Source organism: Dermacentor albipictus, chromosome 3 (assembly GCF_038994185.2).
Source record: "Dermacentor albipictus isolate Rhodes 1998 colony chromosome 3, USDA_Dalb.pri_finalv2, whole genome shotgun sequence".
Lineage (NCBI taxonomy): Eukaryota > Metazoa > Arthropoda > Arachnida > Ixodida > Ixodidae > Dermacentor > Dermacentor albipictus.
This window is the reverse complement of record NC_091823.1, coordinates 51,506,376-51,532,252: the sequence shown is the minus strand read 5'-3', so window position 1 is coordinate 51,532,252 and position 25,877 is coordinate 51,506,376. Positions and strand designations below refer to the sequence as shown.

General features: G+C 44.0%; 1 protein-coding gene across 4 annotated transcripts in view; it reads right to left on the bottom strand.

The window, feature by feature from the left end:
• Positions 1–25,877, bottom strand: part of HERC2 (E3 ubiquitin-protein ligase HERC2) — a 157,611-nt gene that overhangs the window by 2,208 nt on the left and 129,526 nt on the right. For all 4 annotated transcript variants that reach the window (XM_065446812.1, XM_065446814.1, XM_065446815.1 and 1 more), the window contains exons 59-73: positions 25,017–25,245; positions 22,382–22,531; positions 22,134–22,316; positions 19,768–19,921; positions 19,568–19,675; positions 18,696–18,983; positions 17,905–18,053; positions 16,867–16,992; positions 13,418–13,692; positions 12,333–12,963; positions 9,122–10,319; positions 8,897–9,031; positions 8,432–8,594; positions 2,109–2,214; positions 678–890 (exon numbers count right to left, since the gene is read on the bottom strand). In XM_065446812.1, coding sequence (XP_065302884.1) covers positions 678–890; positions 2,109–2,214; positions 8,432–8,594; positions 8,897–9,031; positions 9,122–10,319; positions 12,333–12,963; positions 13,418–13,692; positions 16,867–16,992; positions 17,905–18,053; positions 18,696–18,983; positions 19,568–19,675; positions 19,768–19,921; positions 22,134–22,316; positions 22,382–22,531; positions 25,017–25,245 — 4,108 coding nt within the window. The remainder of the gene's footprint in view (positions 1–677; positions 891–2,108; positions 2,215–8,431; positions 8,595–8,896; positions 9,032–9,121; positions 10,320–12,332; positions 12,964–13,417; positions 13,693–16,866; positions 16,993–17,904; positions 18,054–18,695; positions 18,984–19,567; positions 19,676–19,767; positions 19,922–22,133; positions 22,317–22,381; positions 22,532–25,016; positions 25,246–25,877) is intronic.

Sequence of the window (25,877 nt, the reverse complement as noted above, 5' to 3'; positions counted from 1 at the left end):
CTGATATTACACATTTGGGGAGGGGCTTAGTTTGTGCGTTTGTTTAATTGTTAAACGAGACTGGTAGTTAAATAAAAATGTAGGCTTTGGTCAATAAAGAAAGGACCACCAAACAAGAAAATATGCATGCAAGTTGGTCATAAAGCACTGTAGGCACCCTGCTTACAGTGAAATGTATCACATTTTTGTCTGGATATTAAAACGTTTCATCATCAGCAATAACATTTCACTTTCCTTAGCGCTCAAATAGCTAGATCATCATGTAGGAGCGATGGGCATCATGAGGCAAGAATGCACAAATAGTGAACTTCGCGACGTGCAGAGTTGCCACCATACAAAAGCTATGTGGCCTCTGAAATTCTGGTAGCTGAGTAGAAATTTCCCACCAAGTTTTGCAAATCTAAGAAGCAAAACAATTGGTGTGGGTACATTTCTTGCTCACTGAGCTGCACAATGTCACTCCACTGTCAGCTGTCAGTGTTTCATGTATTGAGCACCACAGGCATGCAGGGGAGAACTTGAAGACAGAAAGAAATCTGCTATTTTTGCCAGTTCCATGATCAGGTGGCTATGACAATGAACTTTCTATGTCTCTTCAATGAAGGCCTTGAAATATCAATTGTACAAGCCCTTTAAGCTTTAAGAGACCCAAGACCCTCAGAGGGACAGGTGCTGACCTGGAGCACAAAGTCCCTGCCTCGGAAGTCTGCGATGGCTCTAGGTAGTCTAGTACGTCCCCATACAAAGCGCAGAAATAGAGACCGCTCTGCATTAGTGAACTCCTCCATGACATCCCAGAACCACTGCACCAGCAGACTGTCGGGCTCCACACCCTTGTATGTAGCCACAGCTTTTAGTAGTTGTATAGGAATGTCGGGGCTTCCGCAAACCTGTAACAAAGTGGTAGATGCCTGTCATGTTCACCAGAAGGAAACTAAGCAACATACAGGAGATGTATTTTCCTCAGATGATGATTGATTTACGGTAATCTGTGACTCAAACTTGAAATGCAGTCAAAGAAGAATGCTGCAGTGGATGAGTAGAAGTAACTTTGCCTACCTAACATTAAAAAAAAAAAAATATTAGTCACACCAAAATTTTAGTAAATGGGCGCTGCTTCACTTCACCCCTTTCAAATTACAGCTGCTGAGGCAAGAATTTGAGCAGGCAGCTTCGTGGCCAGCACTAGAATGAGCAGCAATTACTCTACCTTAAGTACCACAACGAAGCACCTGGGATGGATTTCTTATGTACATTATGTTCAGTATGGTGTTACCTGGCATCAATGCATCCATCAAGATGTGCAATGTCTACACTGCTAAAATGGATGGAATGTGCACCACAGGGTTTCTGCTTTAGTCCCCAACCTCATAGTACAAATTTTGGAAAAAATTGAAGCAACGCTATTATGCACTCTAAAATGGACATGCACAGTTGAATATAGCTACACATTCTTAACAGTCTTGGCTTGGGTGGTGCCAAGTCAAGGCTACGTTAGATATGCATTCAATGTTAGTTGCTGTATAACTTTCTTGCACAAGGTGGGCACTTCCGCACTTTACCCTATCCCACATTTAACCCTTTAAGGACTGAACACGAACTCAGCTCATCACTGGCAAAGAAGTAGAAACCACAAAGACCAGCTCGCCTAGTGCATTCTTTTTTCATGCAGGCCTGAAGACGATATGAGCTCCTCTGTGGCTCTGTGCTTCTTCCAGATTGTGTGCATTTATTTTGTGCTTGTAAATAACATCAGATGGTGCAAGGAGCTCTTGAAGGGTGAAGTTAGGAGCATAAACTCGCATGTTTGGAGTGAAGCACACTCCGTTAAGAAGTGTAAAAGAAATTTTTTTTAGTAAGCATCTTCATATAAATTTTTCACATGGGCTTGCTTTATATGATAAGAATTGTTTGCAGGCAGAAAAAAGATATTCAGTCTTCCTGGCAAGCTCTTCTTTTCATCTTTTTATTTTACCGTCTTTAAGGGGTTAATTATACAAGCAGTGCATCAACTTTTAGACCTATTACTCTAAAAGAAGATGACCAAATAAAGCTTTCTATTATTTGTTAGGATCAACGATCACATGCATGAAAGTTAAATGCCTCACCATGGTTTCCAGTTCTTGGCCGGTAAATAAAGAAAGCATTGGAACTGGAATGACCTTCGACATGCCCTCTCTCACAGCTGCCACTTGTTCGTCAAACTCATGCAACCTGCAAACAAACAAGCCACAAATATTAGATGCACAAAGTTCCTACATCAACAACTTTAGAACTCTTGTGCTGAGGATATTTTTCCAGGCTTACAAGCCTTTTGTGTATGATCAGCCCAGAAGCTGCACAGCTGTACTTTACCATTACTACACTTTTTTTCTTTTTCATTTACTAATTTTACTGCTATCACTTTTCTTCAAAACTCCTACTCATTTAAAGGAGCCCTGACCCACATTTTATTGAAATTGAGAAATGCAATTGAAGTTACATTAGACTATTTCAGAAATACTTTGCTGCAAAAAGTTCTTCAATGTGTTCAGCAGAGGTGTAGTTATTGGCAATCACACATACCATTCGCGGCGCTTCTGCTCCTTTTTCAATTATTTGCACTGCAAATGCTACGGTGGAGCGGGATATGCCCACAATGCTCTGCCTACTGAATATCACCGTGGCATTCAGTTCAAATTTAATTTTGGATGTGCACGTAGATGCCACTACAGTGAACATTGTTGATACGTTCCCATTACGTACATTTTACCGGCACCAACGTTCACAATCAAGAACACAGTAATTGACCCAACAGAGTGACCCTCATTTTTTACTGGTTCACACGCTCCCAGAAAACACTATTTTCCAGCATTAACACTTAGCACGTCACCAAACTGCAATCGCATGATACGTTTTCCGGCCGCCAGATCCCATGTAAACAAGAAAATGAACGAGGCATGCGCGATTGAGAATTATACATAGCTGCCCGCCGTAGCAGCTTCACCACGCTACTCGTCAGCCCGTTTCACTTGAAAACGCCGGCGCGCACTCAGTTCCCCACTTCGGTACCAGCAAGTCCTCTCCGGGGTTGTCGCACGTGGCATTTACAGCTATCACCGCTAATCCTACTGCGATAAGCATCTTCACCTATCTGTTTCACAACGCGTGGTGCCGTTGAAACAGTTTTAATAGGCGATAACTGAAATGCGCCGCCGTTCCCTGCTGCAGACTGCGATCGTATACGTATTCTGGCCGCTAGATCCCATATGAACAAGAAAAGGCGCGAGGTGCACATGATTGAGGACAGCATACAGCCACTCGTCTCACGTGAAAACAATGGCGTGCACAGCTTCTTAATCCAGTACCAGCAAATCTCCACCTCAGTCGTCGCACGCCGCATTCACAGCTAACGGTGCCACACCTATTGCAATAAACATCTTCACTTATCTGTTTTACAGTGCGTGGTGCATAGTGCCATTGGTAGCGTACTGCTTGCTTTTAGTGGGCTATAATTCAAACATGCCACCGTTCCCTGCTGCAGGCAGCGCAATGTAGGCATTATGTTTCCCTTCGACGGCATCCGGTATTGCCCACAAGCTCAATTTCTTTTCGGTTTCCTGTTGCCCTCTTAAAACACCACGCAATAGGGGGAAAAAAATGGGTCTCATGCTGCCGGTGCCCCACTAGCACGACGCGCGTCGATGTCTCGTGCCGCAACGGTCAGCGCAACGCTTTGCATTACGTAGATGTCAACAATAGCCAAGTCTAATTTTTTAGTTACTTCGGATCCTACGTTTTCCCAGTTAGTACGTCTTTTCTCATTTTTTTTTTCCAGTACGTATAAACGAGGTTCTACTGTATTTCCAATTTTGGCACCTACGATGCACCAAATGTGCCAAATGCGGTTGTCCTCAGCGAGCCACAGTACGCTCAGTCAGTGGAGTCGTCGTGGAACCCTGCAACGGCCATGGTATCCACACCACATAGCAGACCACAGCTACATGCAAATTCAGTGTCTGCTTTGTACCTGACAGAGCTACAGTGCGCGCTCACACTCATGTGCTCCTGTCTGGCTGTGCTACGTGGTGTGGAGCAGCTTTGTCCTGCACCAGTTTGACCAACGAATAGTAGCCACATCCAACTTGCGCATTTTAAAGAACTCTCATTATGAAGCGAAGTTTGCCAAGGCATCTAGCCAGGAGCAGCCGGGAGCAGCCAGGAGTGAGCGCGTGCTGGCAAGCGTGTATGTGTTATGCCCTTAAGTTTCGCATGGTTCGAGGCTATTTGAGTGCTCAAAACTAGTCGAAATTAGCGAGACCTAACGGCTACAACATCGATAAGCAGGGTGGCCAAAGTTGGCTGGCTTGTTCCAGAAGTACGTAATTATTATTGAAATCCAAAAGCAGATTTTCGCTTACTTCAGCCTGTTTATTAAAGTACATCAGTAAATATACACAGTAACAGTAAGAAGAAGCGCATTGATCGAAACACCCTTCTTGATTGACGTCAGCTACTGGCCAATTGCAGCTGCATATGGGAATCTGCTATATTACAAAATAAAGCATCCAGAAAAGAGCAAGGAGCAGGCTTCTGTTGAAAAGAGAATGTTTGAAAGGTGACTTCACGCTCTGCTTGTGAGCTCCATGAACTGCACATAAATGCAAAATGGGTGGAATGATCAAAACAGTGTATGCCATCTGCGGACTGTGTTTTTTAACCAAACTTAAGGGGTGGTTCCGGGCTCCTTTAAATTTAAATTGGCTTGAGCATGCCATAGCCATAAAATGGTCCAGACTGACTCCTCACTTTCACATTTAAAAAAATGATTTCTGGGGTTTTACGTGCAAAACCACCAGACAGCCTGGGGTTCTTTAACGTGCACCCTTTGTTTGGTTAATGAGTGTTTTTGTACTCAGCCCCCATCAAAATGGGGTCACCACGGGTGGGATTTAACCTGTGACCTTTAGCTCAGCGGCACAACACCATGGCCGCTGGGCTACGGGGCACCTTTCTGTGCACTTTTTTTTTACAGTGAAGATGTATATGGCTAGGGTTCCATGCATTTTTCGTGTTCATGCGTCAACAATAAAAAAAGGTGAGTGTGGGCTGAACCCGGACATAGCGCAATATTGGTCTGACCCGTGGCATAGGTGAAGCAAGCTTCACGTACTCTGCCTCTAAAATTATTAATAAATAATAATAATAAATAGAATAAATCAATGAAGATTTCCATGTATTTTTCATATTTGTGCATCAACAATAAAGAGAAGGTGAGCTTGGGCCAATCTCGGAGATAGTGTAATATCAGGCCAACCTGCAGCAGAGGTGAAGCATGCTTTAAGCACTCCACACTTAATAATAATAATAAATAATAATAATAAATGAAATAAATAAAACAAGGTGCATTATTTCAAGTCGATGGGTATACTGGAATCGTTTGTAAACACTACATGGACTCACGAGCAGAAGGCGTTGCCATATGATATGTGCAAAGGACGAAATGTATGTTCAACTTGAGTAAAACTTAAAGCAGCATGAAGAAGATGAAGACAACAATCAAAAACACACAACAGGACGAGCACTGTACTGCCAACTGGAAAATTTATTGAAAGATCACCCAGTAGATGTTGCTAGGTTACAGTAGTTGATAGTATAAGAGGACAATGCCACTGGCTGTGGGGATGTCTGTGCCATACAAACGAAAGACGACATTGTGATATCCATTCTATATATATCTCCAGGCACACCGAAGTGTGGTATTGAGAAGTTGATGACCATGCACTCCGCATGGGTTAGCCGTAATGACACTACCCATGTGATCGTCGTTGGAAACTTCCACGTGGACTTTTAAAAACCAGACAAGAAATGGTTCACTCAATTTGTGCTAGAAGAGTTTTGTTTGAAGTGCCACACCAATTGAAGTCACTCAACTACTCAACCATGGATAGATTTAAGTTTAGCCAAGACTCTTCCTAAGGTTGTAACCTAACCAGTCAGTTCAAATCACAGTAATCACAAAGCTATCGTCACTACCATTACCAAATGATGAAAATAAATACATGTACCCTTGTCTAGCCCTGTGTTATGTGCTACAGCTTCGCTGGTCATCCACGTTCGCAGAGTGCAATGGCTCCAATTTTTTCTTCTTTTTATGCAAATTGTATGAAACAGGACAGGTGCCTGACAAGTAAAATTATACTATACTTTCAGATGGGAGAATTACAGATTTGGTGCTTTATGTTCAATTCAGTCTACTATCAACGGTTATGCTGAATGCAAGAAACACTGTACTGAATGCTGAAAATGGGAGTGCTGACTGCACATAAAATTGAAGGCAGTGCAACTAGGAGGTCTACTTCAACAGAGAGCCCATTTCGTTCTTTAAGTTTTGTCTGACTAAACCTTCAGGATGCCATTCTGCCCTGATAGGTCACTGCAACAGCGTTGTTAGATTTACTCTTTTCACAGAGGATACTCATCAAAGCCTTGCTACAAGAGCAACCCTCTTATCTCCCTTGAGCCCTCTTGAGGGTGCCCTCTGGGCTGGCAAACTACAGCTGGAGAAACTCTGTCCTACAGGAATAGTGAGCTTAGGGGGCATAGTGAGCTTGTTGTGCATTAGCACAACACGGAAATAAAAACTTAGAAGGAGGGAGTAGGAAACAACAGTGTGAGCACTAAACTCTGTTTAGAGCTCACTCTGTTTCTGCATGCTCCCTCCGCCTAAATCTTTATTTCCATGTCACATTCATACTATTAGTGCTCGCTCTGTTCTTTCTCCCTCCTACTAAGTATTCATTTCCACGTCACGCTAATATGTACCCCTAGACTTGAACCAACTTGCCCAGCAACATGTTCAACTCGAACAGTGAGCTTGCGGCTAACTATCCATGCGCACAATAAAAAAAGAAGAGAAGAAAGAAAGCTGTGCACCTTGTATATCACTCAACTGTTTTCACAAGCAAAACACTGCACTAATTCAATCAAATTTCAGTCATGTCATTCTCACTGTGACTTAAGAAGGGCTTTTCTTTTTCAGCAGAACAAGTAGATGCAAAGTTCTCAGATATATTGAAACAGCAGCTTGGGACAGACAATGTACACAAGAATGCAAAATAGATGCTGCTGTGCTGCTTCTTCAATAAAGTGTTGAACCAATTAGGCCATCAACTCATGCTACTCTGACATTTTATTGCAAGTAAAATTAAACCTTAATATAGCAAAGTCAGCAAAACTGGCAATTTGCTTCATTGTAATGAAATTCAATCTTTTAGGCACAGCCGCCGATGTATCTTTCTTACATGGAAGGGGCCACAAGATTATCCAAATTATCGGGCAATGGAAAAAGCGAGCTTGAATGAGAAAAAACAACAACTAATTTTGTTGAATTTGAGAGTTGGTGACGAAAGATGTGGTTTCATGCCGTGCCAATGATATATGCATATAGGCAGTACAAAGTGAAACCAGCCAAGCTTTCGCGTCCACTCCACCCCTCCGGCTGATCGTGCCACCCGCATTGGGACATCGCTATTGTGAAAAGTGCCGGCAGCGTAGGGAGCGAATGCTTTGTCTGTCTCTCACTTTAAAGCATCTTCAAAGCTTAACATTATGCAACTCCCAGCACTAAATGTGCAGAACGGCAGCCCACGATGCCCCGCCATCTCAGCTTGCCCAGTCTTTGCACACATGGCAGATTAATTCTAAAACAGGGTGTGCTGGCTGCACACTGACAGCCATGCACAGTCACAGCTGTGCTAGAAGAAAAGACGAGCGCCAACCTGCCCCTCTGCCCCTTGGCCTTGTGCGCACTTCAATGTGTTACCGTGAGCTCGCTCCTCTTTCCTCCTGCTCATGCAGGAAGATGGCGCTCATAAGCCACCATTCTTCTCGCCTCACCTTCACATGGTTTCACTTGCATGTAAAGGACACAGCACGCAGATCATAATACGATCTTATCGCACTTTGACTTTATATGGGACATGACACTGCTCTGCTCCGGCGGTCGGTCTCGGTGGCGCAGCTTGCGATTGTAGAGAAGCATTTGCAAGTAGCTGCATGTAAGTGAACCATTTTACCATCTGCATCTGCGGAAGCTTCCATTTATTGTCTCGATACTCCTTCACGGTGGCAGTAAAGTTTAATTATATATAAATGATGTATAAACACACTTCATTATATTGAGGTTTAGAATACATGTTGTTCTACGGTTAAAAAGCTATAAAATGTTAAATACTCCATTATATAGAAAATTTCGTTATATCGAAGTTTGTTGTATTAAGGTTTAACTGTATTAAATTGTTTCCATGAGTTATTTCATGGGACACTAAGGTGATGTTCTCGTCACAACAGTCTGCAGATGGCATGCCCACAGAAAATGAAAAGTTAAATACGCTTCAACAGCATAGTGGAGAAAATAAACATCAACCATATGGAGCAAAAGAGCACTTGCCTATAGTTGAGGGCAAGCCGCACATATTCAGCACGGTTTTCCACAGTTGCTCTCTGGTATTTGGCACTGAGCCGAACTTCCTGGCCAGTCGCGCTATGTGTTGCAAAAGGCATGTCTAATTTCTGGAAAGCCTCAGGCTCCATGTCTCGGATGCACATGAGACCTGCGTCAGCAAATAAGCGTTATGGCAGTATAGAGAATCAGACAATCGTAACGCTGACAAATAAATCATCATCATCATCAGCCTGGTTACGCCCACTGCAGGGAAAAGGCCTCTGCCATACTTCTCCAACAACCCCAGTCATGTACTACGGTAATTGTGGCCATGTCGTCCCTGCAAACTTCTTAATCGCATCTGCCCACCTAAATTTCTGTCGCCCCCTGCTACACTTCCCTTCCCTTGGAATCCACTCCGTAACCCTTAATGACCATCGGTTATCTTCCGAAATAAAGACTTGTTCTAACCTGGCACATAGTCTCGATCCACTTCATTAAGGTCAGCAGGTGTCAGAGGAAGGCCAACCAACTGCTTCCATACAGGTTCAGCCAAGTTCAAGCTCAATGGGCTCCCAGTACGAATCGCAATGCCCATGAGTATTCCTAAAAAAGCAGCACATCATTACCAAGCCTACTCAAACATTAAAAATGAAATGCAGAAAAATGAGAGGGGAGACTAGAAGCACAGCATACCTAGGAAACGGAACATGCTAAGATGTATCGGCAATGTTGCTGCTGGATTAAGCAAGAAGCAGTCACGGTTGGTTCCTGCCTCATCACGGCCATTTGGAGTCAAGATCAGCAGAGGGAGGGAGCCATTCTGAAGCTCATCACACATCTCGGCAATTGACTCACTATAGCCTCCTCCACAGTCATCCACACTTTCACCAACAAATTTGACTTTCCACACACGATGAGGCAGCAAAAGGTTTTCTTGAGTCAGTAACGACATCTTTGACACCATCTGCCCAAAGACAGACTTTGTTCCATGAAGTCCAGCCAATCCATTCTTGGACCTTGAGCGCTTGACCTGAATTCGATTCAGCTCTACGACAGGACCATGTTGCCGATCTCTGACCATAGTGGCTTGAACCACCTTTCGAAAGGCACCTTCTTTTCCTGAGAGCACCAGCAGGCCTCTGAGCTGATTGAGTCCTTCCTGCTGTATTTCATTTGATCCCGAAAGGTCAAACATAGAGAGTGAGGGGCAGAATAGCTCAGAAAAATGGTAGAGCAATGCGTAACGATTGCGCAGTGTTGGTATAGGGATGTCCTGAAGCAGATCGTACTCCAATGGTACAGCAGGTGGCATTCTTCCGCAAGCACCTGCTGTGCTTGGGTTGCATGTAGACCAGGCCACAGTGTGTGCAGAACCACAGGATACCCGGTTGATCTTTTTTCCCTGCAAAGCAGCGACCAGGCGAGGCTTGTGGATGGCGTTGACAGTGCCATCACCTAGCTGACCCTCGTCGTTGTCACCCCATGTGTAGACTTCTCCTGTGTCAGTGCACGCAACGCAGTGTAGCGAACCAACAGCAATGCAAATGACCTTCTTGCCTTGCAGGGCAGCCACCCGCTTAGGCCGGCGAACATGATCATCGGTGCCATGTCCGAGACGATGGTAGTCTCCTTTTCCCCAAGTGTACACACAGCCTGAACTTGTCAGAGCCACTGAAAACTGGGAACCACACTCGACTCGTATCACACCCATGCCTTGTAAGAGGTCCACACGAAGCGGTACTTTGCAGCCATCAGAGCCACCTCGGCCCAGTTTGCCATAGTCCCCGTCTCCCCAGGACCACACACAGTCATCATCTGTCACGCAGAGTGTCTGAGCGTCACCACTGCCACAGGCCACACAGCGAACTCGCCACCCAGAGAGAGCTTCCACCTGCAATCACAACCAGAGCCAAGAAATGCAGTTGGAACACAAATAAAGGCTTAGATGCACCTCCACCGTCACTTCACACAACGCTGAACTGAAGGCACAAAATGATGAGCATGAGCCAGTAGTTTAAGCTCAAAGGTTTCTGTAAACCATGACAGCCTAAAAAGAAAATACAGTCGACTTCCATTTATTTCACCATTGCAGGACAGACTTTTGCCCTATTCTAACTCACCCTTGAATCAAACATGCGAATGCTTTCTGTGTGTGCAAAGTAGAAAACTAACATAAAAATGACATTAAATGGGCCCTGAAACACTTTTTAGATAATCAAAGAATGACCTCATTGTTAAAGGGTGCCGTCTCACGAATCTCATGGCGCAAAAAAATTTTCAAATCCTTCAAATATTAGTGGAGTTATTGCACCAATACGTGGTTCCTCCCTCTTGTCACCTCCACTACCGTGCTGGAAGCTACATAGGGGGAAGCCAAGGGGAAGAGCCCCACTCTAAAGTTGAGTGTCTGAGCAATGAAATGGCTACACAGCTACGCACAACTGTCGTGTGCAGACCAGCAGGGCAAATATAAAATAATTTTTAAGCATTTTTCAGATCACAGACATACATGTTTCATTTTAACTCAGAATTAGCAATTATGCATTACTGAGAACGTTCTTGCAATCACAGAATCAGCCAATAACTGTTCGGGCATCCAGCTGCTTGCAATGATGCTGCATGACGACACTGCAGAAGCGAGAGCAAGCAATTTATTGCTCTTTTAGGCACAAGATCGTAAAGTCCCTGCTGCATGCAGTGCAATAATATTTGGCTCACATGTTCACAGCAGCATGTTGCATGCTGATCAGCAATGTTTTCTTAATATGTTCAAAAGGTATTGCACGGCCCCTTTAAAGATTCTAAATAAACCAGAAATGTAATGCATACACAAATTTTTAGCAAGAAAAACTTGGAGGATGCTTAAGCTTTGCCTTTAAGAGTGGAACGCGATAGCATTCAAAGATCCCAACTGCTTCTCATGCTTCCCGGCAACTGCAGCGTATGAACCGGGAAGAAAGCATGCACGAAGGCATGCTTTCTTGTAGAAACACGGCCTCTTGCATGGGCCCCGATGCGGTGGAGGCAAGTGCCATCTGAAGGTGTTTCAAGGAAGCGGGCGTGCCGCTCCGTGGACTCGCAGATATTTCCACGCCGGCGTGCGCAACTGGCAGGTGCTGTCTCCGTTCTATGCGTTGTAGAAACACTGGAAATGGGGTTTGTTTGAGTTTTCGCGTAACAGAATTATGCTTTCTCGTATATTCAAATTACAATCCGAAAGCTATCATGTCTGTAGGTTGTATGTAAGTTGTAGTTTACGATTTTTCCATGTATTTTTCCACATGGAAAGCCTGGGTATGCATGGTTCGAAAATTTGACGCCGGACGTGGGACGCTGACGCCGGATTTTCTACAACACGGGCTACTTAACGCTATCGTATAAAAAAATGGGCAAAGATCTAATACATGTAGCACAACAACAACTGGTCTTCAATACAGCTGCAATACAGCCATGCTTTGCAGCCAAGCATAGGCACACCACAAATACAGCTTAGGTTTTGTATCAGATTGATTGCAATACACTGGCAATTTTTGGCCCAATTCTCTTGGTAAAACGAGGTGTGCGTTAAAATCGAGTGAATAGTGAATTCACACTGTGAGCTACAATTATTGCTTGAAAATCTTCCTATGGCTGAGAATAAGTGTTTTCATGGGAAATGACATGTTAAATGCATTCACTGTCCCCTAATAAGCTCCGCCAAGACATGCTGCCCCTAAAGGGGTTGCTATTAGGGTCTAACGGGTCAAGGTGGAGGCCAACTTTAGGATCGAAATAACGAAAGCTTTGGCTCATAGAGATGCATGGGCACTGGCCAGGACATTTGGTCGGGATCGAATTAATCGGAACCGAATTAATGCAAGTCTACTGTACATAGGGTGCTTCTTCAATTAGAAAAGTAACATACCTTCTTTGGTCTGAGCTGATCATCACTGTCTCCATGCCCGAGTCGTCCATAGCGGCCTTTGCCCCATGTGTAGAGTTCACCACTGGCAGTGATGCAGGCACTGTGAGCACCTCCACAGGCAACATCCACTACCTCCTTGCCTCTCAAGCTTTCGATCACTCTGGGTCGCTCACATGAGCTTTTGTTGCCATGGCCAAGCTTACCATCATCGCCCTCTCCCCAGGAGTAAACCTCCCCTTCAGCTGACAGAGCAAGGCAGTGCTTTCCTCCAGAGTTCACCACCACTTTCTTGATGAACACATGCTGCAGGCTCTCCAGGAGTGTTGGGCATGATACAGAGTCAGTGCCGCCAATACCCAGCCTTCCCCCTGCACCATAGCCTGTAGCATACACTTTGCCATCAGCAGTGACAGCAAAGAGGGTCTGTTCGCCTCCGACAACTTGAACAGGCCGCAGAGCACTCAGTGCTTCACAGGGCATAGGCAATTTGACCTTGGCACCTTCTACACCACCTAGCTGGCCCCTGTGATTGTGGCCCCAGCCTAGAATGGTGCCGCTCCAGCCCCAGGAAAGAGTCCAGTCTTCTGGACGCCTGTTCACCCAGTGGATCAGCTGCTCATCATGCTCCTGCCTGAAAATAAAATAATTGTGCACATCTGGCACTGGAAAGATGCTTCACGGCATGAACAAACCTGTTGGCTACTGGAGGTTAGTATGGCTCAACAGCCAGGCATGACTGTGGCAGATATTTCAGAGCTTTTCGCTTAGTGTTTTCCATGGCCCACTCTCCTCACAAGTACCAGCACCAGCAGACAGCTGCACTTGTTTCACAACTTTAACTAACCATTTACTGCAAAGGCATCAGTTTACTGCAGTTAGCTCAGCTTTGAAATTACAGCGACCCCAAAGGACACCACTTTGCATTTCACTAAGCCAACAGCTAATAAATGTTTCTAGATAAATTCTCTATTTCTGGTGCAGAGTTCTGCACCAGCAACTCATGGTAGTGTTCAAAGTAGTGCTGTGAAGCCTGGATCCGAAAGTCAAGCAAAAATTGCACATCAAGAAAAGCTTGCAGTACACACCTAAAGATACTGTGCTCTTCATGGTCTCTGAACATGGCTGCTTCATCATCTGTTTCTCGGTCATTCACAAATGCTGTATCAGATGGGTCATGTGCTAGCTCCTGAATGCGCTGGCGCACCTCAAGGCAGAAGGAAGTTGGCAGAGAAGTGCGGTGCACAAGAGCCTTTGCAACTCGGGATGCAGCACAGTAACGTCGAAACCATGCCCAGCGGTGACTGTCACCAGAGCAAGGGAGGGAGTCAAGTCCAAGGTCACATGCCAGTGCTGCCAGGACCTAGAATGAAACAGTACCCATGCTGCTAGTTAAAAGTGATAGCCTGTCTTTTTTCACCGATCAGCTGCTGTGTGTACAATGGCACACAACAATAGCAGCTTAAAGGGACACTAAGGGCAAATACTAAGTCAAGCTAAAGTGATAGATTAATGCCCAAGAATCTCTAAGGCATCAATATTATCGCGAACAGAGCCTTACTAATCAAGAAATTGAGATAAATGCAGGACATGATTAGAGACTCCCTGGGGACATTCACGCACTTGCCCAATAATGAAAGCACTCCTCAGTTAAATTCTGTCGCCAATACTCAACTACTCGTTGCAAAAAACATCCGTATTGTATTATAAGATGAAATAAAATGCTACTTCTCCAGTTCTATCTCAATTTTAAAACAACGAACACATTGAATTTACTGTTGACAACGATGTGGGCAGTCGAAACATTTCGTTTTTGCTTGACCCTGCACTGGCCATGCTTTCGTATTTCACTACTTTCCTGATCGCGTAGTGTTGCGCTGCTTTTGCTGGCTCGCGAAACTCGTACAAACTGCAAGTAGCAGAAAATTCAACTTCCATGTGATGTCGCGGGATGTGCGAACAGTCTGTGCCACTTTACCAAAAAGCAGCTGCAGCGGTGAATCCACTGCTCTCTCTTGGCTTGGTACTGCCGTCTGTCAGGCGCTGTTTTACTGACCTACGGCAGCAAAGGGTGGTGATGGCGTACGCAACGTCATCACTCCCCCAGTTGGATGGCGGGAGATTTGAATTTCGAAAAAGGTATTCGGACCCTTCAGATACAATTTTCTCGTAAACTAAGTCTTTTCTGGGCACGAAACAAGCATTGCGATGTTTTTGGAAGGGTATGTAAACAGTCCACGCTGACTTAGTATTTGCCTTTAGTGTCCCTTTAAAGGCAAAAGCAGATTTAAAGATAATCCTTAAAGTGTCAGATACATCCACAGAACTGATTGGCCATATCTTCCGATTGAACCTCTGCTACAAGATTGATATATGTGCATATTGTGTGAGAGAAAGCAGTCCAAAAGTAGATCTATGGATGTTTGCTCTCGATGCCATTATGTGGTCATATACCAGGTTCACTTCTTTGCTTGCTTCTGACAATGTTTTACACCAGGAAGATTTCTGACGTGGCTGGGTTGGTGTTCTTTAAGTATGCTGCACATGAAAAGGCTGATGCTGTTACAATATTAAACGTTCATTTAGACAGTTTAAGCAGGGAGCCCAAATTTAAGGACTCAACAAAACTCGCAGCTGAAAAAAAAATTGTAACCTGTTTTCCTGCAGACTTTTAGTGACGTGAAGACGTAAAATATGTGCTGAAACTTAAAATTTAAAAAATTACATTATGGGGTTTCACGTTCCAAAACCCCGATCTGATTATGAGGCATGCCGTAGTGAGGGACTCCGGATTAATTTGGACCACCATCGCAGGATTAAATCCCGGCTGCCATGGCCAGGATTTGATCCCGCGACCTCATGCTTAGCAGACGTATTGAGTTTTTATTAGGCAGAAAATACTGGCACTAGAAGAAGTTAATAAGCTGCTCAAGCCTTCAATATAGGAACATGAACCTTTAGGAGCACCCACAAGTGGTGGTGTTGCTGCTTTGTAGAGTTGATTTGAAAACTTTTAGAAATAAGTTGATAATTCCCATAAAAAGCATGTGCAATACATATAAGACAATTTATCATTCTCTTTCCTGATAAAACACAGAAGTTATGTTCAATTTCATTTGAAATTTGTTCTCTCTATTAGATAGCATGCCCACTTGAAGAAGCACAATTTCTTGCTTGCATTTCATATTCACGTCGCAACTAAAATAGTATAATTATTGCTTGATCGTATGATCATTAAGCAATGACTATGATCTTGGCTATGATCACAGCTCAATGACACACCATAAGCAACAAAAAGTGACAACAGTAGTGCCTGGGGGCATGCAAGCATATATTTGAACAGCAAGAGGATATTTAACATTGTTTTTTAAACAGAAGGGTTCATGTTAAATATCACTGCTGGTAATATTTGTGCCTTATTTCTAACCTTATAGAAATGTTGAACAATATAATTACATTTACAAAAATTAAAAGTTAACAAAGCCCTCTTTTCAATGGCCTCAGACACTCAACACCACAGCCAAGTCATATACCCCTGTCAAGCGGGCGAGTAAAGTGCACTTCGGGACCTTGAGTGACACTTTAGGCTACGTGGTGCTAAACGGTAAAACAGAGTGCACTCGCACGAAAAAAACAAAAACAAAAGAGGGTGACTGACTAAAATTATGTTTTTTGAATATGCAAATTAAAATAAAAAATCTTCTAAAAAGCGATTGCTTTAGTTGTATTATAAATAAAAGCAATCTTAATCTGTATGTACTCAACAAAGAAACACAATATTTTTTATCATAACAGCATTACAATTCAAGGCTAGCCGAGATGAATGCCTAGCCAATCCAGAACAAGACGGTGGCATGCGACAAGGCGGCATTTGATCCTGCTAGAACACAATATCAGTGAGTTCTGCTCCGATTATTTTGTTAAAAGCTGTTTAACAGTTAGAACAAACTTCTGTGTCCTTTTTCTATGCATTAAATTTTGTATCATTGAAACTGCTGGCGGCGAGGCTATGCACTAGACCAGGAAAGTGCGTTCCGTGAATGCATTCCGACCGGAGTGCACTCTTCTGCGAGTATACTTCACTTGCGACATTTAGATTTGGGAAAGTGCACTTAAAACCGAGTGCACTCTCCGTAAGTGCACTTAACTAGCCCGCTTGACAGGGGTATTAACCCCCATGTTTTCAAACTGGTCTCAACTTCAAGCTCTCTCTTGAGTCCACTGAGTGGAGCACAGCATGACCTCTTGAGTGAAGAAGACACCAAGCTTTAATATTGCTCGTCAGTAGCTCTTGTGATGAGGAGTCGCTTCAGAATACGTCTGTACTCTAGTGCAACTGAACAGAGAGACTCAGAGCACTGGGTTACATAACTTTCACTTTCGAATCACCATGGTATGCCATTAAAGTGCAGTAACTGCCTCAGTCAAGAGGCGGTGCTGCCATCCACACTCTCCAGTTGAGGCAGAGTGTCAAGAGAAGGGATGTTCCAAAATACAGGGGTTAGTGATCTTTTATCCAGTTCCAACAAATGCACACCTTGAAGAAGTTGCTATGCATCAGGTGTTTCCCACCCCGAACAATGGGATCCTCATACTCAAACTGGCGAAGCAATGTCTCAGGAAGGGCCTTGAGTAGGCACACAAGAGCTGTGTCACTGGAACCCTGCAATATGACAAAGCATTACATAAGCAAAATGTACCTCCAAGAAACATTTGTGAAGCCTTGTGCAATACAAACGAACCTATGCCATGATAGCTGAGCATATTGCTTCTTCATACGTTGTTTTAAAGAATTGCTTCTTATAATTCACTCAAATACAACTACATTACAGACATAGCTTTTGGTTGGTGTGTGAGCTTTACGAACTTTACACAAAGCCGTAATGAATGTGCCAATGATTACTGTAGTAGTACTCTTACGAGGTTCAGCAGAAGTCCTTAATGTTCATAATCATAGAACAGCCTGATACCAGGTAGCATGAGGACCCATCGGTCAGATGTCCAAGCCATATTGCAGGCAGCGACACATAGCACCGCACAAAACAATTATGGGGTTTTACATGCTGAAATCACGATCTGACTATGAAGCACGCCGTAATGGGAGACTCTGGAAATCTGGACCACCTCGGGTTCTTTAACGTGTACCTAAATCTAAATACATGGGTGTTCTTGTATTTTGCCTCCATTAAAATGTGGCCGCTGTGGCCAGGATTTGATCCCGTGACCTCATGCTTATAGCAGCCCAACACCATAGCCACTAAGCTACCACGGCGGGTTAGCACAGCACAGCACAGCACAGCTGGTGAGATTTCTTAACTGTACGAGAGGGCCCACCATATAAAGAAAGTTCTTTAAATAAAATTCTAATGCTACAAGGGCCCTATTTCCACAAATATGTCATTGTAGATTTCAGAATAGCTGGCTTGTAAAAGCTATATGTACTCTCTATAAACTGCATGTGCTAGAGAACTCAAACATTTCTCTCTCCATGCTTCTGCTCTGTCTTACATGTCTACCTGCTAATTCATGCCATGCACTAACCTAAAAAAGCTATATGAGCAGGGGCAACACATACACTTGGGTTCAATGCAGGGAGCTGTTCAGGAGACAGGTCTGGATTGCTAGGCGTTTGCACAAGAAGTTGAGACACATTCAGCGACCTTCCCACTCCTGCCGTCATGAGCTGCCTGAGCTGGTGGAGAATCCACATCCTTTGTGAGGGGGCTGTAAAAACAAACAAGCAGAGTTAAAAATGAGGGAAGCAAGGCTGACCACAAACTAGAATGCACCCAGTGAAAGAAGAAATGAAATAAAAGTAAATGCCTTTCTACACTTCTCAAAATTAAACAAGTAAACATTCAAACAAAATAAACTGTAGGCCTTCAGTTGCTGTCAAACTTAACCTTAAACAATGAGGACACATTTACAATAGATGAATTAAAAAAAATAATATGGGCTTAAGGAGCAAACATTTAATGATTTGGAGGGAAGATGCTATAATTGATTACTTTGCCTCATGTGGGAGTATGCTTATTATCTTGAACAGGTGAAAGTACTGTATGCTTATCAAGAGCAGTTTCCCCTTAGTCTAAGCATTCCCAGAGCATTCCGAAACAACTACTCAAATAAGCTCAGCTGCTAGTCTATGCTTTATGCATGTCCTGCCTCTTTTTTCAAGTCGTGTTCTTAGCTTCATGCTGCAGCGCAGTGTTGTTCCGCAATGCCTTTGAACTATTTAACGAGCCAAGACACGTTTCGCCTGTGAGAAAATGTTACTTCTCACAGATACCGTAGTTCATAAGATGTCTTTGATGATAGACTTGTGCCAGTTTTTCTCCCGCTGCACAGTGTTCAGGGTGAACTTGCCAAGGTAGCTGAGCTGAGCACAGGCTGCAAGTGCAGCTGCCAGTCGAGAGGCGATGGCACGATCAGCGCAGCTGCGCAGATCAAGCAGGCAGACGACCAGTTCAACTGAAGGGCGGGAGAGGAAGGCCCGGTCTGAGAGGCTGTCGCCTCCCGTGCCACCAGGGGACACCACTGGGTGTACAGTGAAACGCCAACCCCAGCCATTCACTGAGCTGTCACTGGTGAACTTCCAGTGGAGCTCGTTGCCTGGTATTCGCACCTCAGGGGACCAGTTGCACCATTCTCGACCTGGAAAAAAATTGATTCGGTTGATTCTATTCACGAAACACAAGCTATTATAAAAAATTTAATTTAAGGAGGAATGTTATCAGGAAAGCAGATGACTTATGCAGATGATTACATCGATAGGTGTTGCACTTTTCAATTCATCACTCACACAAACTTCACAATTAAATTAAAATGTGTTCTAAGCTGCATGTGCTGTTGAAAATAAAGATGATACCTAAGAACTCGCAGCAATGGAACCTATCAGTTATCTTGATTTAGAATGTTTGAGTCGGTACCCCTTTAAGTAAAAGCAACAACTCTACAGCTATAACAGGAATCTCAGTGTGAGCTCAGCACAAGAAACACACTGAAATATACTGTCTGCATTAAAGGTTAGGCACAGGGGCCATAAATAAAGCGCAAGAACTATCTTAGGGAACAGCCCAGTCTACGACTGCTTGCACAAACTCAGTAATGTCCACAAAATGGCTCAAATGTTTAATGCAGAAGCAAGACAAGCTTCCTAAATGACTGGTCTTCAATTTTATTTAGTGCTCAAACACTGCTTGACGTCAAGTGATGCCCGAGATGGCAGTCATACCCACCTGATCTGGTAGCAACAGTCCTTCCAGAACCATCCATTATAAAAAGTGGGTCGTTTCGTCTTTCCGTGGAGCACTGCCTGTCAAATTCAATCTGAAGACTTTCAGCACCTGCAATGGGGCAAGGTGAACATTTCTTCCTAAAGGTGCCCCATATAAAAATTGGCAATCAAGAATAAGAGCCTTTGTCTACAAGCTCGCACCTGGAATCCTAACATGCCCTGTCAGTGTGGTGTCATCAGTGTAAGGATGACTGGACTCCTGTACAACAGGAAGAGGCACTGAGCGCCTGGACTCAATGTCTGATGCCACATCCTCCAATTCTGTAACACAGATCTCAAGCAGCATTTCTGCAACCTGGTGAGTAAGGAAAAGAAAGCAAAAAAGAGCAATTAGCTCTCCAGTTATAAAGTTGTAGAGTTCTAAGATGCTTAAATTACTCATTTAACGGGCTACAACTCCATCCCAACTATTAACTTATGCTCCTGTCACATACACTTTCAATGACCGCTAAAACCAATGGCAAACGAAATCTGTGAGCCTCTTTGATTTCAATTCGCAAGTTCGTACATCTGCTGCTACACCTGAGACAGGAGGATAATGAGACTCATTAGTGGCAATCACTAAGGTACACAAAGGTACACAATGACATTGGCAACAGCTGAACAGTAGTTAATGAACAAATACAGTCAACTTCTGTTAAATTGACGCTGATGAGAACAACGAAATTTATAAAATTATCCAGCATGTCAAGTTAAACAAGATGCAGAAAACACATCAAAACATACCACTGATTAATTTGGCAGTAATTGCCCAATTCTAACATGCCCCCAATCAAATGCACGGCCCCTTTCTTTGTGTCCAAAGTAGAAAAATAACATAGAAATGACATAAAAGCTCCTAACCAAATCAGAAATTTAATGCGCCCCCAATTTTGTAGTAAGAAGACTGGCTAAGGGTATAGTTGCACAATAGAGATCGGTTTCCTAAAGCTCGCCTTGCCACACGGTTGTTCAAGTCAGCTTCGCCGCAACGCAGCCATGTCATGTGGCACAGTGTACAAACGTCGCAAACGCGGTTTCCAGCTCAATATTCTCGGGGAGGGGGGGGGGGGGGCGCACGTTGGAATCGGTAAATACTGTAATTAGACATTGTGAGCTATCGTTACTACTTGAAAATCTTCCTAGGGTGGGCCCACAACAGGCGTTTTCAACGAGAGATGATGTGCATTCAATGCATTCACTGTCCCCTAAGCTGTGCCCAGACAGATGCTGCCACTAAAGGGGGTTGCGTTGGCGTCACTGTTGGGTCACCACAGGGGTTAAGCACATGCATGCTGACCAGTCAAGTTTAATTTATCCGGCGAAGACCAATTTTCGGAACGAAATAATGAAAGTTTGGGCCCATAGAAACCCATGGGTGCTGGCTGGGACCTTTGGATGGAGTTGAATTAACCGAAAAACCAAATTAACCGGAGATAATTCAATAGAAGGTTATTGCATAATTTGAATAGATCCTTACATCAGGGTTAGTGAAGACAAAAGGAACTCTATGGTTATTATAGACAGTGAACACAACAAAGCAGTGATCATGCATGTAATCTGGAAAGGTATCATTGTGCACAGCATCACATGCAAAGACACTTATATTTCATGCAAGTCTGTTGAGCCATGTAAACTATAAATACAGTAGACTCCCATAAATTAGACTGGTTAATTTTTCGCGTAGTTCGACTTCCACAGGAGGTCTCAGCTGGCGCCCATGCATTTGCAGGGGCCCAACTTTTCATTATTTCGATCCTAAATTTGCTCTCACCGAATAACTCGAACTTACCAGTCAGCATGCATGTGCCTGACTCCTATGGAGATCCCTACAGCGACCCCTTTAGTGGCAGTGCCTTTCTCGGCAGCAGAGCTCAGGGGACAGTGAACTTGTTGAACACACGTCATTTCCCGATGAAAACAGGCATTTTCGGTACATCTTACGAATATCTTCAAGCAATAACCATGGATCACAATGTCTGATTACGGTATTTACCAGATTCTGACGCGTGTAATTTTTTCTTCATTTTTTTCCCCAAGAAGATTGGGCCACAAATCAACTGTGCGGTTACCAAGCCAAAACTGCCTTCACAGCATTCATACACTTTACTGCATAATAGTGTACTGTGGCAAAGCTGACTTTTAAACACCATGCGGCGAAGCCAACTTTAGAAAACCAGCCACATTGCACAACACATAGACCCTTGCCCATCTTTCTTGCTACAAAATCAGGTGTGCATTAAATTTTCACTTTGTTTAGAAGCTTTAATGTCATGGCTACATTAGTTTTCTACTTTGGAAGCACAGAAAGTGGGCAGGTGTTTGTTTCGGGTATGTGTTAAAAGTGGGTAAACAGCGCCAAATGAATCTGTGGTGTGTATTGGCATCTTTTCTGCACCTTGTTTAATTCTAACTGCCAGATCATTCCATCACTTTCATCAGTCCAGTCAGGGTCGAATTAACGAAAGTTCGCTATACTATCACGAAAGAGAAATGGTTCTGTAAGCTTCTTAAATATGTTAACATACCAGTGGATTCGCTTGTGCCATTGCCTTAAGGACATCTGAAATTGCATCCTTTGCCTTTTCACCAGCCCGCCCAGCAACAGCCAATTTCAGCAGGTCAACGAGAGCTCGGGCATCTTCGGCTGTTAACCGGGCAGTAAATTCATCAAGAAGTGAGTGGATAGCTTCCGGTTCTGCTGGTGTCATCTGCAGAATTAAAAGTAAAGTATTTCTCAGTATCACAAGCTACAAAAACATTGATGCTTCCTTACCTGCTCCGAAGAGGAAAATGTTGCTGCAAACACACTCGCAGCAGCAGATGACATCCGTGACGATAGGCTTCCAGAGCTCGGAAGTGAAGGCACAGATGAAATCATCTCGGCAGCCCGAGTTTCACTGTCATCTGACCCAGACAGGGCTTCCTGCACATAAAATGGAGCTTGGTTCATGAACTCCATGAATTTTAAATGCAAAAAGTGTCAGCTGACTGAAATAAGCTAAATATGCACTCATGGTGCCCCTGTGCAGCCCACAAAAAACTAAGAAAACTAAAATTAAATAAAAAACAAATGCAACGAACAAAAAGATGAAAGGATGCAGAAAATGAGAGAGAGCAATGCTTCACTGTCACACAGGATGACAGAGCACAATTCCCACTCTGTTGTCGTGTGTGACACTGTGGTATTGCTTTCTGTCATTAGAGTGACCTTCAGTCCCTTCATTTGACAGTGCAAAAGTATTGCAGTTGCACCTCTATATATATATATATATACATATATATATTGAACACAGATATAACAAATTATCGGCTACAGTTATAACTCGATATAATAAACTCTGTCAAATCGTGCCCAGACAGATGGCAATACACCATCGGCAATTCGCTTCGTTACATAGAAATTTCATTGTATTAAAATTCTCTCTCGCAGATAAGTACAGTCCACAATAGATTTTTCTTGCACAGAAGGGGCTGCAATATGTTCTGAATTATCGGGCAATCATAAAAAAGAAAAAAAAGAAATTTACATCAGAAAAAAGTTCCTTTTGTTGAATTTGAGAGTCAGTAACAAAAAATACGGTTTCATGCAGTGTCGATGATCCCTTCACATCGGTGGTACATGTTAAGTGAAGCCAGCCACGCCTTCGCATCCATTACGCGCTCGCGGCTGATCAGTTGCAGCAGTCGGGAGCAACTGCTTCGTATGCCTCTTGCTACAATGCATCTCTGAAACTTGAGATTATGTAACCTCCAGTACTAAACACATGGGAAGACAGCGCAATTGATGCCGTTCCATCTTGGCATGCCCACTCTTTGCACACGCAGCAGATTATCTAGAAAACAGGGCCCGTGAACTGCATATGCGCTCAGCCATGCACAGCCACAGCTGCGGCGCTAGAAAAGGAGACATGCACCATTTCCTCCCACTTCCCCCCCATCCCTCTTGTGCACGCTTGATCGCAATCACACTACCGCGAGCTCGCTCCCTTCCATCCTTTCCCCTTGCTCACACGAGAAGACAGCACTCATCAAGCCATCATCCTTCATAGCTCAACCTCACACGCTTTAACTTGCACCCAAAACATATAGCGCATGAGGCATGATAGGATGTTATTGTAGTTAGACTTTATATGGAACATGGTTCTGCTCTGCTTCGGCATTCGCTCTAGGCCACGCGGTGTGCGATTTGAGAAGCGCACTGAGAGGCTCATGATAGGTTTAAGAGATGCTTTGAGAGGCTCATGATCGTCTGCGTCCACAGAAATTTCTATTCATTCTCTCGGTATTCCTTCATAGTAGTAGTGAAATTTCATTACAACAGTTGAACCTTGCAATAACTAAATAGGCTGAAAACGTGAAAAAATTCGCTTTCGCGAGAATTTCGTTGTTGCGAATGAAACAGAAGATAGGTAATACGTCGCTGAACGAAACGCTACTGTCAAAATTCCGTTAGCCTACTTTGGCAAGCATTGCTGGAAGATACAGAACCACACTACCGACAGTAAAAAGCACGCCGCATATATCGATCAGTAGTGGTAGCACTGCCATGGAGCGGTATTCTCAGTCAGCTGCTTTCGGAGGTACGATTACTTTTGCGAGACTTTGCATAACTCAGCACCGGGCGCAGAGCAACAGCACTCCTCGCATGCAGAAGCACTTCTCCAAAGCACGGTGTCACCTGTAGGTGCCAAGGGGTCTGATGCCGAGCACAAAAGTGAATCTATCTCGTATATCCGAAGGCAATCAATCAAGATTATGGCCCGTCACGATCCGCCCGGGTTCGTGAACGAGGGAGGGCTCGAGGCACCCTCTGTTAGACAGACACTCCGCAGCGTCGTGGTGATGAACGATGACTGACCCCCCGAGAAGCTGTGCTCGTCAGTGTTTATTGGTGCGGTGACCGATGTTGCTTACTGAGCCTGGCAGGCCAACGAAGATTATGCCCGAGGGGGCATAATCTGAGGAACACTGAGGAAGGGGGAGAGGAGAAATCACACATTTTTATTAAACCTTGCCCAGTTCAAATTTTTGAGGAATGCATATATATACATTTTATAAATGATGATTTACCTTTAGATGCAGTGCACAAGCAGCAGCAAACTTGGAAGCGGCAATGACTGACATGCAGCGCATAGTTTTTAGATCACGGTGAATTTTTCACTGACTACTGTTGCCAATGATTTTGCCTGCTTCAGGAACTTGTCTGCTTGAAGCAAGTACAACTCTGGCGTCACGTCTACATCTGAAGACTTCCAACAGAAAATTAGGAAACCAACGGGCTTTCCCAACCAGAGTTTATTGCTTGTAAAAATTAACATAGCATTTGTAAAATTGTAAGGCGACTCCGAATTCATAAACTTGACAGAAAATTGGGGAAAGTTGGCAGGTATGACTGAGGAATCGCATGCCTGTGCAGTGGGCAGCTTTCCAGGTGGCGGGCTCTCGTGCGTGTCAGCTGTGGGTGCCAAGGGTTCCCCTGAGCCCGCAGCAGTTGTTGCCTTGGCTGACTCTGTTGGGACAGCTGCTGCCTGAGGCGGGTCCTCTGCCTGACTGCTGGTTGCTTCACAGGATGCAGGTCTGCCTGAAGACAGCTGAGCCACACCCGTGTGAGGCAACAGGGCACTCACTACTGTGCTCCTGCAGGGGAAACATTAACAGTATAACAGTGTTGTAGAGACCCCGAAAACTCAAATAAATGCAACAATAGGGAGTTTTAGAAATAGCATTCCCAAGGGACCTTGTGTACCCAAAACCTAACTACCTCTGTAAACCTTTTGGACTGTTTTGTATGCCTGGCCAATAGCATTCCCTAACTGAGTCCCCTATCCTTAAAACTCCCTGTTTAAGGAAGTCAACAAGTGCTCCTGTCACACAGGTGCATCTAAGGTATTAAAAAGTTAGGCTCACTTCCGTAAGTCCCTTGGCATGCAACTATATGAAGCAGAGTTGTCATGCCTTTCCCATCAGGACCTCAGCAGCCACAGACCTATAGAGTTCACAGGAGCTGCCTGAAAAATTTGTTCCAGCAATCGCAGTACCTGACGACATGAAAACATCAAAAGCCTACAAGATGCAGTACACTAAGTTGACTACACTTCATAAACATTTTTCAAAATTTCAACAAGGTGTGTTACAGTAGCCTCACTTTCAGACAAACTTTGTTAAGCTGAATTCTCCTATGACCTGAAGAGTGTGGTTATGTTGGCAAAGGATTATTTCTAGCACCTATAGCTTTTGATATGTCACGTGAACTGCAATGCAAGAATGTA